Source organism: Procambarus clarkii, chromosome 64 (genome assembly GCF_040958095.1).
Source record: "Procambarus clarkii isolate CNS0578487 chromosome 64, FALCON_Pclarkii_2.0, whole genome shotgun sequence".
NCBI classification, from domain to species: Eukaryota; Metazoa; Arthropoda; class Malacostraca; order Decapoda; family Cambaridae; genus Procambarus; species Procambarus clarkii.
The window spans coordinates 14,330,887-14,344,130 of record NC_091213.1 but is presented as its reverse complement, the minus strand read 5'-3'; the positions used below and the strand labels follow the sequence as shown (position 1 = coordinate 14,344,130).

Below are 13,244 nucleotides of genomic sequence, written 5' to 3'. Positions count from 1 at the left end.
TCTCGTTATACTGTACAAATATCTTTTTTCAAAGTAAATTTGCGGGTAGGGTGCAGTGATATTTAAAAAAAAGTTTAGTTTTCTCCCGACATCATTGCTTTGCTCTTCAAATATTGCCAGTGCATCATATATCAGCTTAAGTGCCTCTTCCATTTTCTTGACTGAATTATCTTCCTGGGGGGTGTTTGGACCACCACCTCTGGAACCACTTCATCTGCAATCTTTGTTGCCTCAAACTTTATAAGATTCTTTTTTATCATTTTTTTAATCATCACTAAATACTGTTATCTAATAAAAGGAACCAAAACTGTCATATTAAACATAAAATGAATGGCATTAGCCACTTATGCTAACCATGTTCGTTTTGGTTAATTTTATGAGGCAGCATTGCTATGGAGTATTTCTCATAATTATTTTCCATTTTCAAGAGGTCTGGAGGCATCAGAAGGATGGCCTTGCAGTCCCCATGCCGCAGTGGTAATATACTCTCTGCACTTCGTGAGCGATTTGTCTCGGGTTCATATACTGGATTGGGAGGATTGGCTAGGATCCAATCCTAGCCAATCTCATCTCTGTAAGCCTCTGGTCACCTAGCAGTGAATGGGTACCTGGTTAAACGATTTGGCGACTTGTATTGCAAGGAAAATTAAGATTAAGGTTCTGCTTGAAACGCTTTGCGTGCTAGTGGCTTTTACAAGAATTTAAGAACTCTTGTATATATAAATAAAATAAAAATAAAACAGAAAATAAAAAAAGGTTTAAGTAGTCAGAGTTAAAACAATCCACTCGTCCACAATTCATTTTACCATTTAGCCTCAGATCCTGTCATTGTTTTGATGTGGTGAAGGGCTCATGTACTTTGACACAAAAGGCAGTTTGAAGTGACTTATAAAACTCATCTGGGCTAAGGTGAGGGGGTCAAAAAAAAAAAAAAAAAGAGACAACTTGGTCGGCTTGTTTGGCATCTATAGAGACTTATACAAATGTCTTTCAATTTTCACATTGGTTATGTTGTTTCGAAAACCATGCCCATAAAAATCTGCACAAATGAAACTTGAAGATACTGTACATGGAAAAATTTGGGTTATATTATTCAAGAGCATTCCAAAAGTCAATTTTATTCTACTTTTTGCTCAACAAAACACCAAATTTATCTTTATTTAATGCTCTTTTTACTTACCAACAGCAAATACAACACACATTAAAGCTAAGAATGCTTGAGATGTGCATTGTTACAAAAATATAACCCAAAGGTTGTGTAGTAACCTGACTAGCTGATGAGAAAGTGGTAGACACAAGGATTATTATGAATTATCCTCACTAATCTATGTTAATCAGTTCTTAAGCAATGTACTTCTAAAATTCTCCTGCTCACTTCCAAATTTAGTGTAAAAGTGCTTACCTGTGTAATCCAATACTGTGCAAATATTGAGCTACCTGTGTATTCCAAGTTTCCCTTCATCTGGGAGTGAAATTTCATCTGGAAGTCTGAGCAGAGGCTGTAACTCTTGGGAGTAACATGATTCTCTGGTGAGGGATAAGGTTAAATTGGAAGTTAAGTGCAAATTGACTGGTCTATTTTAAAGCAGACATTGAGGGGTAGGTAGTCTTCTTACTATTTAGCCTCAGATCCTGTCGGTTTGCTGTCAGACTCCTTGATGATATGCGTATACTATCCCTGGAATGCTTGATTTATATTTGCCCTTGTCTCCTAATTGGGCAATGTAGTGGGTGGGGAGGCACGGATGTTAAGACTTCATCTGTGTTTTTATGCTTGTGTCTTCACCCCTGAAGACTTGTGTGATGAGCAATCAGGCCTACAAGTCTTCTCCATTTGGATAATCTGATTCTCCAGTTTACTGGGTGGAATTTGCAGGTAGTCCTACCGGCTCCCTAGGTAGCCCTCGGTAGATAGCCGAGCAGACAGCACGCTGGACTTGTGATCCTGTGGTCCCGGGTTCGATCCCGGGCACCGGCGAGAAACAATGGGCAGAGTTTCTTTCGCCTTATGCCCCTGTTACCTAGCAGTAAAATAGGTACCCGAGTGCTAGTCAGCTGTCACGGGCTGTTTCCTGGGGGTGGAGGCCTGGTCGAGGACTGGGCCACGGAGACACTAAATCCCCGAAATCATCTCAAGATAACCTCAAGATAGCTGTTGCTATCCATGCACTCTGACATTTGCTCAGACTTTGCAATCTGTAGCCAGCTCAGGGACTGCCATAGTGGTCTATCCCTTGGCTTTCAGGAATTTTCTGTTTCCAAGGTTATCCCCTTTGTGCATTTCACATTCCTTTCCTTGAACTCTCTATTGATGCATCCGGCATAGAATAATAATGAGTGCTATCTACTGCTTCAGACATGTTTGAAAAGAGTAAATCTGTCAAACATGATTGTACTGTACTTTGTAAAGCCATGTTGTGGCTTGTTTATTAAGCTGTATTTCATGATGAATATGAATGAACTTTGACATTAGCACTTAAAATTATCTTCAAACACTTGTGTGTAAGTAATTGGATGATAAATGTCATTTATGTATCCCCCCTTTTAATAACTGAGACTACATTGGGACTACTGAGACCTTTACAATTCTGGAACAGTGCTCAACTCAAGTTATTTTTTGAATAAAATATGGGTTGACTAGGCAACTCACATTATTTTGACCCTGCAAAATACTTTGGCTAAGGGTTTTGCTTCAATTGATATATTTACTTAAACACAATAATGAAAATTAGGCTGCAGTCTATGACAATTTGTTGTTGCAGATGTGAACTGTAGTAAAAAAAAAACCTATATGAAATTCAACATTAGTCGAGTTACATAAAACTTTTTTTACTACAGGGATTTATTACTGCAGTTTAGTTTATTTTATTGGAAAATGTATTATGAAATGATGTTGGCTATTGATTATGCACAGGGAAGGTAATGGAATCTACAAATTTGTATAAAACGTTTCATTCAAATTATGAATCAAATCAGCCTTATAATATATGTATAATACACAAATCAAACATTTTGTCATTTTATTACAAAAAATATATATATAAATTCTCTGTAGTTAACTTTGAAGTCAGATAATCAATGTTGGGAGAATGTAAGCATTGAAAATTTCAATAGTAATATATTGCTGCTAAATACTATGGAAGCATTTTGTTATCCAGGAGCTGTTTATGTGCTGTTTATGCTCTCTGCATATGAAGCAGCAGCACTGTAGGCTGTTATTTGCTACTGTAGTAAGACTCAAAATACTGTGTCTCAATATTTTTGCAGCACAAAAGCTGTAGTATCAGTGGCTTTTTGCTCCTGAGAGTCATGCAATTAAATGTGTGGGAATCAGCTTTCAGTAGAAGCTTTTAGTTTGTATGCTCTTGGAAAAATGAATGAATATTAAATATGGGGAAAACCTTAATGAATGTACAGTGCACATGTTGCACTGCCATAGTGGTCTGAGCACTGTTGATTTGGGCATGCATGTATGTGTGCGTATTTGTTTTATGTGTGTGTATGCGAGGAAAAGAAACAAATGTAATCTTTTGGATTTAGACTTATTAAAATGGACAGCTAATTGATCCCTGAGAAGCAGAGTAATGCACTAAGCATTAAATTAAGGTATGCATTGGACATGAGGTGGGCTAGAGTGGTTGAGACAACGTAATTCTTCTGGTGTTAAACCCCAGCGGGCAACGTGACTAATGCTCTTCAAGAATGGTAGAAATGACAACACTTTCAGAGAGGCAAGAGTGAGGAAAGGAGATGATGCTGAAAAGGACTGAACAGAACTGATCATTCCTGAAGTCACTAGGTGTTTTATATGTATGTCAGTGAGGTCATTTCCCTCCCAGTCAGAAGCTATGTGGTCAAAGCTTAAATTGACTAAATTTGAGCTTGCCGTGAGAAGTTGCATTGTGCATTTGGGGGGAAGAAACTGGAGAGAGAGATTTTCCAGATGAGGAAATGGTTTTTGAGGGCAAGTTTGTGGGTTTGATATCCACGAGTTGTGCAGTTCCAATGATTTTAATACTGGTAACTGGGAGAGTTCATGTAGAACTTTGCCATTTATGTTAAAGCCAGTGAGGCTTAGATATTGTATTTGTGGTTTAAAGTACATGATGATAGGAAGGATTTCTCTTCCATTTATTTTTGGAATGGATGAAGATAATGGTGGGTAATAGGCAAGCTCAATATGGGTTAATTGTTTGCATGTGGTTAGTGCACTCAGGGTCTCCATGCAGTCGAGCTCAACAATTAGTGATATTTTCTCTACAGCTGGGCAGACTTGACTCATTTCTGAGATTTCATTTACAGTGGCATGGCCCATGTTTATTCTTTCTAGTTTTAGAGTAGGTAGATTGTGAATAGAGTTGCCATTATTGATATATTGGAAAACCCTTGCATAACTGTGAACACACTGAATGATATTTATGTGTGGATTGTAGTATTGCAAGTTGGGAAATATAAACAGGATTGCATGGTACACCAGGCTATGTATATAACGGAGAGAAATAGAAAGTCTACACAAAGATTTTCTAAGAGGGCACAATTTGTTGTCCCAGAAATTGCCACAAGCAGCAGCCTTAAACACATCACAAGCTGTACACAGTGATAACCCACAAAGCCCTTTAATAATGTCTTCCTCTTTTGCTGTACAGCTTGTAATATCCAGTTCTTGGAGGGGTAGTTGTGAGAGGAGGCTTAATGTCTTATCATCACATACATTAGAGTTTAAAGTGAGACTTACTAATGAAGTTTTTTGAAGAATATCTTTGAATACATCAAAGCTTTCAGTTTTAACTTGTGCATTAAGGTTGAATCTCATTTTTGGTAAAGTTAATTTATTCACTTGTTCCAAGGGTAGGTATTTGTGCATAAAATTCAGTATATAGTCAAAGTTTTCTACTGCTATATCTGATATATTTAAGGGGAACTTCTTATTTGAAATATTTGCAGCAATTAAGAGCAAAACAGGAGCTCTTCTGGTCCAGTTAGCTAGTTGGTAATTAAAGATGTAATTTTCATTGCTTCGGGCAACAAGTTTTTCTTGGCACCTAATGATCATTTGCTCTGAGACAATTCTCCAGGCAGAGGTCAATATTTGATCAATCAGTAGAGGTGGCAAGATTGATTTAAGGTATGTTGAGCAGTGTTTTATGTTCCCTTTTAATGTGTTTTTGTGGAGCTTTTGAGGAATGGCACTTGGATAATATACTTGGTTCAAATTCTCAGTCTTTGTTACTTTTTCACTACACTGTTTTGTAACTTTAGGTACACTGCTACTGACAAATTTCATTACTATAGTGCCCAAGTTCTGTATGTGCACTTTTGTTAGCGAATGAACCTGATCTTCAACAATATTAGAGTCAGTAGTTTGAGTATCATATTTCAAGACAGAATTTTTGCTGCAGCATCTTCCATTGGTTTCACTTACACATGACGTGGTAATTTTCTCTGTATTTTCCTTCCTTTTGTGACACTGTTCAGGTAGATTTTGATTAAGACTGTCTGAGGAGGGAGATGAGATCACGTGCGTCTCTAGAAATGCCGCCTGAGCGGCAACCTCACCCAAGGTGCCCGACCACTGAATGAGCCAGGCAATGGCAGCTGCCTCACACACCTGTTGCAGTGATGGTGGGGAGGTTACTGTAGCCATCACTGCACCTGTAGGAACAACTAAATGTTATATCACACTTCAGAAAATATTTTTCATTTCAAACATAGTAGGAAATCAAACGGCTTTTACTTACTACAGTATTGGCAAGGAAAGGTTTTAGACGTTTGATCATTGTCAGCTTAACTAACATGGATATTGAAAGTATGGAAAGTTTAAAAAATGATGAAGCTGTACGATTCAATGAAATCCGTGCCCCTGAATTCAGGCACACATACTGCTGAATGAACAATGATTGGCTTCAATGTGCAGTACCTCATCATTGCCCACCCAGTAGTGTGCCTGAAGAGTTTACGGATGCAGGTTTGATCCTATCATACTGTTTCAATGTTTTCTCACAGATATATCACGTAATTTAATTGTGCATGGAAAATATTACTGTGAGCTTATGTGGAAGGGTATTCTCATTAGATGCAAGAAGAAACTGTTACCGATGGTTATTGCATTTACATCTATACCTGTTGAAAGGCATATACAAGTAGGGAAGTGTTTCATAGGGTACCCCATTGTTAAGTTCTCATTCACCAGCTGTACAGCTGATGGTCTATAAGAAGGTACTAAGCATGGATTTGTTGGTATGAATCACGCATGCATGTGAAGTCGAGACAAACTGTTGTGAATAATTAAGCAAATTTTTAAATTATGTACTATTGCATATACTGCAGCAGTCTAAATTATAAATGATTTCTGGGAATTACACAGTGTATTGGCATGGCATTCATTAGTGTAGTTTCTATGATGAGCAGGATGGTTGTGCTGTGAGTGTTAAATGCAGATAAAGTATTACAAAATAGCTGGCGGGTAAGGTTTACCCACATTGTTGAATAAGTATAGCTATTTTATGTATATTTTTCAACAGACTGCAATGAAATATTATTTGTATTTAGATTGGTTTTAATAGGTTTTAGTAAATTAATATAGTTCCTCCTGACATAAATTATATCCTGTTCTATATTTCAGTATATGACAACCAGAAAGACTGTTTAAATAGTAAAGCATATTTAGACATTAAATTGGCAATGTATTTTTCATAGTACAGTACCATACTAGTACAGTACTGCATAGGATTATATTAGAAGAAACTTTTCACCACCTAGTGAATTCAAGCAGTGGATATATAAGACACACTTGGCCCTGTAGTACAGTGATCTACATCCTTGAATCATAATTGACAATTCTGTGTTCATTTTCTGGGCGGGGCAGAAATGGTTGGGCATGTTTTTTTTCACTTTCTTGCGTAATAGCTCTTTTCACCTAGTTGTAAATAAGTATCCATGAGTTAGGTAACTGTAGGGAATTGCATCCTGGAAAAGGTCAGTAGTTAACCTAAGTTGGACCTCAATTTAAAGCCTAAATACAGGATTCCTGTCTCTGACAATAGGAATTAAACCAACACTGAATTAATGCTCGAAAGCTAATTGAAAAGCATCTAGAATTCAAATGGAAATTATACTGCCAGCATTCTAAGCACAAACCACTTTGTGATGATTAGTAAGTCTTTGTATAACGGCATCTCTAAAGAGCATAAAGCAGCATTCTAAAGCTTATAAAGTTGAATAAACAGTGCTCATGAATCGATTTTAAAGATACTGGTATTTGTGTGTGTGTGTGCGCTGCAAAATCCAGATCTGTTGGGGGAATTCTGTTTTCTGCAAGTTTTCTGCTGTCCTGAAATGCAGAATATAAACTGACAGCTCTAGAAGAACATATGAAGAAACCTGAAAAAATAGTTATCAAAATTAAAGCAAGTTTTGGAAAGTTTTAGTTCAAGACAGTGGGAATGGTTTTTGACAAAGAGACTTGTTGAAATTCAAGTAAAGTTGGTAATCTCATTTGAATTGTGCCATAGTTTAGCTACATATATTTATTATCTTTTATTTTTTACTTTTAGAGATTAATATTAATGAACTTTGGTTTTTGACATTTTAAATGACAATGTGAACCTGCCACAGTGTCTTCATACAAGACTACTTCAGACAAAAAAAAAGAGGATTACTTGTAATTTATCTCTAGAAAGGATGCCTTAAATTCAAGTGAATTAGATTAAATAATAAAGATTTATACAAGCCAATATATTTACTGTACAAAAATTGAGTACAAAATTTATGTGATTTAAAATGAGAATGAAGAAAACGTTTTATCAAGTTGTCAAAAAATGTGTTTTGACTGATAAAATATATATTTTTCAGATATAATAAATACATTTGATTTAAAAGTGCTCCTCCTCCAGTGAAGAATGGAAGATTGTAGGAAATGTTGGATTTTAGGTATATCCTCATTATATATGCAGCTACCCCTGACTATATGAAAGGTTAGTTTGTGTCAAGAGCTATGACATGTGAGACTATGTGAGACTAACAAAAACCCCAACTCGTACTAGAATGGCCATAGCAATCCAACACCAATCATGGAGGCGTGGGACCTCCTACTCTAAGGGTCATTGTCCCCTTACTTGGCAACTTCCGTTTTCTTTGTGCTTAAACTGGGATATTACATCATCCTTTTGCGAGTATTGCTTATAAAGTGTCGACTATTTTGGTATTGTAAATAACACTGATAAGCGAATGATACTCTACTACTACTGATAATAATAATACAGAAATCCTTTCATTAAGACAAATGCAAACATTGCAAAAGTTGTTTGTAACTCTGGACAATTTAAACACCGGACTTGACTGTAGTCGCCTCAGCTGCAAACATCTCCTTCCCTTCTTTTCTATTGTCACCCTTCTACTACCATCACAACAACAGCCTTCACGACGTAACCATCACCACCAGGATTAATTAACCTAAGCTTCACAACCTCTCTCATCTACATTGCCTATAGTACTTACACCTAAATCCCTCACCGACTTATAAGCGCTGAGTGACCCATTAATGAGCTCAGTTCTTGGTCAAGGGCATTTATTTATAGGCACGACCATCAAAAGTAACAACTTTGGTATTAAAGGCATCATATCCTCACCACAAAGGTCTGCCACCTCTATACAGTACTGTCCTCCTGCCTTCCACATCAGCACAAACTACCACCTGTACCACCATCACATCCTCCTATCACCACCTGCACTACCACCCTCCATGCACCACCTGTGCCACCATCTGTCCCACCGCCCTCACGCACCACCTGACTCTTGCCACCTGTGTCACCAGCTGTCCCACCAGCTGCTGCTAGTACAGTTGCCAAGATGTGGATGCCTTTGGTCACACAGGATTCCTGGTATGTTGTGGTGAATATTTCCTGTTCTGGGTTTGTTTTAAAACGCAGGCATTGTTTTTGATGCGAACGAGATAGATATGGATATATGTACGTGTATATACAGAGTGTATATACACATACATATATCCATATCTATCGTCCCTTTGCTTTCACATACACTTATTAGTTGGAGAAGTTACGATTTGGGGGGTCAAGGTTAAGATGACTTTTTAAACCAAACTATATCAGTATTTGTTAGGTAATAGATCAAGAAGAAAGTAAAATGATCCACAGTGAACATTTAAAACCACGAAGGTGTCAGGATTTTTAACTAGCAATGGTTAAACCTTCGGGCAATTAACGTGTCCCGTTCACAGGTGTGGATGAACGGTTTTGGGCCAAAAAAAATGCGTAATGCGCATGAGGATTTATATATACATAATCGATTAATCAGCATGGACAGTCTTTCAGGAAGCAAGCCAGCTGGTGTATGACGCAAATTCTTGACGCAAGCAACCGTGTTTGTAAACAAATATTAAGAGCCTTGTGATATACCCGTAAATGTTTTTTTTTCGATAATTGAATATTCAACGCTAGAAAATGAAAGCGGCTGGCGAAAGTGACGTACTGTCCCGTTCTCTGTTTTGGGTCCTCTGGCAGGTTAGGACACTTTATATTGAATGTTTTCTTGACGTTGGAAAGCCTTAGGAGGACGGGCTAGAGGAATAACCCTACCACCCGGCGTATATTTTAACGATAAATATATGGAAAATCGTCATAAATATCTAAGATTTGTTATTTAATATTTCTCCTATTTGTTCATCTTTCGTTAGCTCCCTCTTCCATCCCTATTTGATCTGCCTCTAAACATGTCTTACACCCCCTCAAAATTTATTAAACCTTTCTTCCGCCTCATTCTTTCTCCCCTTCCCCACCAAGCCAAATGCGACACAGTGTTGAGCAGGTGAGACACAGGGATGACCAGTATTGACTCTAGGGGTGACCAAGTGCGACACTGGGGTGACCAAGTGCGACACTGGGTGGGCAAGTGCGACACTAGGTGGCCAAGTGCGACAGAGGTCACTAATTAGTGGTTCAGGGTGACACATGGTTAACCACTTAGCCCTTAGTTAACAGGCTTTAAAATTAGTCCCTGGTGGTGTGGTAGCACGCACGATCCACTCTTCCCCAGTGGTTTTGTCTGGGTTCGATGACTAATGAAGATTAAGCCACCCAAAAGGTAGCACGGGCATGAATAGCCCGTAAGTGGTGGCCCTTTTGAGCCATTACCAGTATCAATAGACGATACTGGATATCTGTTGAGGTGCGACTGCGCCCTGCGTGACGGGAGATGTCTCCCGTGTGGGTTCGATGCCTGGGCTGCAATCCTTAACTGCCGTCGTTCACCCAGCAGTAATTGGGGACCTTGGTCGTTAACCAATTAGCGGATCGTGTTCCAGGGATAACTAGGGATAAGGCTAATGATTCCAGGGATAAGGCTTAAGATGAGCTATGGAAAGGGAAAGCTCTCAGCCTGCTAACAGGTGTCTCAGGTTCGTCTACTCCGATACTAAACAAAAGTGTCAAATATTTACCTGAATTTACCCGAGGGTCACTATTTCTCTAGTGGCTTCGACGAGGACAGGAAGTCGGCAGCTTGTCTAAGATCCTCCCTATTTGTCCTGATGATTTTTTTCAAGATGGCATTTACAATTCAGCAGTGTTTTGACATTTACGGCTTCGGCGGGTAGGCGGTTCCACGGGCTTATAGCCCTGTGGGTGAAAAAAAGCAACTCCTGTTTTCAGTCCTACACTGTGGCTTGTTGAGCCTGAAACCGTCGCCCCTTGTTTGTGTTACTTCAGACATTTAGAAGAAATTTTCAGTATTTTAAAAGTTTCGATCAGATCAGCCCTGTCATGTCTGATTTGCAGTGTTGTTATAACTGGGTTACCTGTTTACTGCTAGGTGAACAGTTCATTAGGTGATAAGAAACGCACACAATCATTTCTGTTCCGTCCGGCATATGCAGAGAGGTGGGTATTCGGCTGCAGCACGCTACGGGCTCACCATAGCCCGTGCTACATGGACACTTCGTTCTGAGTAGCTAAATATGAAACAACAACAACAACAACGTGCTGCAGCACAGTTACAGCCCCGCTCCTGTGCCAGGTAAGTCCACTACGGGCTCGCCATAGCGCCAGGCAAGTCCACTACGGGCTCGCCATAGCGCCAGGCAAGTCCACTACGGGCTCGCCATAGCCCGTGCTGCTCTGAACTTAAGTTTCGAGCAACTGAAGCTAAAACAACAAAGCGCTGCAGCACAGTTAAGCTACGGTATTAAGCTCATTACCACAGTCCTTTATAACTATCAATCTTGGATGTTTTCTCGTTTTCAGTTCGATCGGAGGTTTGTTGGCTAACTATATTAATTGAATATATATTTTTAAGATTTCTCTACATTGTCGGATTGAAAACATTTATATATATACTTGCATACTACTTGTCTAACTACCGCTGAACTAAACGGGCGACTCGTCTGTTAAGTTGCCTAGTAACCTGTTCCATAAATCTAACACTATTTCCAAGCATTTCCCCAAATCTTTTCTGAATATGAATTTATCCAATACATATCCTTTGTTTCGTACTCTTTTTTTTTTGTTTATTTAGTACCTTATTAATAGTCTCGTTATAGCCTTTCAGCCATTTGTATATTAAAAACATGTCTTACATGCATTTGGATTTTCTACAGAAAGTATTTTAAGTTTTCGAATCTCTACATATAGAAGGTTCCTAATGTATGGGATAAATTTCCTCAGAGTAATTTTTTGTTCTGCCTCCACAGGCAATAGTCATTATCTATGTGTTTTCCTGAGAATTTATATATATCCTATAGCACGGTACCCAAAACTGAACTATATAATTTCAAATCGGGTCAAAACAACACCATTTGTGATATATTCGCTCGCTCCTCTTATATATGAGGAAATGTATATGTTTATCTCTCAGAATGTTTGGTAATATGTTTATTGTTTTTGATGTGTGTCTATGTATGTATTAACACGATTTACTGAACGGGGTGAGAATAGCTTGAGCTACCTCATCCCTTTGTGTATTTTACCTCAATAAACTTATTTCATTTCAATTCTTATATATATATGGCTTCCGCATACATGACCCTGGAGCTGTGTTCACGGACACGGTTTTACCAGGGACCCTTATATACCCTTAAGCATTTCCACAGACACGCCTCTGAAACAGAGCCAAAGACACGTTTCTGAAACAGCATCAAATACACTCTTACAGCAAAGAAATAAGACCCCCCCCCCTCCTGATACAGTGGCATAGACCCTCTGAAACAGGCCCGTTAGACTCATTAACCCAAGAGATTTAACAACATTTGGGTGCGCTACAGCCACGCCCCTGAAGCAGATCAGTTACGACCCTGAAGCAACGCCATGTTGGTAGAAATAACAGCCTTCACTAAAGATGATTCAGACTGCAGCCTTGGTGCTAATCTTGGTGTCAGTGCTTAACTGTCCCGCCGCGATGTACGCTCACCTTGATGCCTAACCTTTCATACTGATTTGTGCACACCCGCACTCACGAATATTCCTTTCTGTGCGTGCAAGCAATTTGCGCATCTGTAAATGCTTCAAAACGTAAACAAATGCCTTGTGTAGAAGATATGATAGCATAACGTGTCATATGCTCTCTCATCATGCTGTTAAATAGCTCAGAATATTGCCGAATCTCAGTGTTGAAAACAAATGATTTACAAAAATTATATAAAAAAAAATAACATTCCACTTAGCGTCTAAACAACGCTCAAAGCTACACTATCAATGTCTTACCTTAGATGTTCACACACAAGCGACACAACGTTTGAGAATCACCATAGTAAACATTCACAGTCCGTGTCATTCTCCGAATCAGGACGAGACGAGGCGTTCTATTCACCTTCAGTTAGTGGAGGAGGCAGCGGACGACACGTGCAGCTCCCCCGGCGGCCTACCTTCCACTGGCCAGCCATCACCATCACCCACCACGCCAGCTGCTCTTCACTTGTGAACGTCACAAGGTCACTAGGGGCGGCGGGAGATGCTGATAGCTAGATGCTGTAGAGGGGATGATGGCGGGAGATGGAGATGATGGAGAATGTATGTATGTATGTATGTATGTATGTATGTATGTATGTATGTATGTATGTATGTATGTATGTATGTATGTATGTATGTATGTAACGGCTGTGTCTGTTTTGGGGATTGGAAATGAACCACTCTAAGTTCATGTAAGTTTATCGAGATAATAAGAGACATCCCAAAGAATGGATACAAGTAGCTTAGGCTATTTGTACCTTCCTCTGTTTCAGGTCCCTCAAGGGGCTC

At 39.0% G+C, this 13,244-nt stretch overlaps 1 protein-coding gene across 4 annotated transcripts; it reads right to left on the bottom strand.

Moving 5' to 3' along the window:
* Positions 1 to 3,005: 3,005 nt before the first annotated feature.
* Positions 3,006 to 12,902, bottom strand: LOC123769017 (uncharacterized). Of its 4 annotated transcripts, XM_069309202.1 has the most exons (3): positions 12,711 to 12,877; positions 10,454 to 10,631; positions 3,006 to 5,652 (listed from the first exon to the last, which is right to left on the bottom strand). In XM_069309202.1, exon 3 carries the CDS (start codon positions 5,642 to 5,644, stop codon positions 3,602 to 3,604), a length of 2,043 nt encoding a protein of 680 aa, XP_069165303.1. In that variant the 5' UTR covers positions 5,645 to 5,652; positions 10,454 to 10,631; positions 12,711 to 12,877; the 3' UTR covers positions 3,006 to 3,601. The 4 variants fall into 4 exon arrangements, 3 of the variants coding, with proteins under 3 accessions (XP_069165303.1, XP_045615918.2, XP_045615919.2); XM_045759962.2 differs by lacking the exon at positions 10,454 to 10,631 and having other exon boundaries at positions 12,817 to 12,902; XM_045759963.2 differs by lacking the exon at positions 10,454 to 10,631.
* Between the last annotated feature and the right edge of the window lie 342 nt (positions 12,903 to 13,244).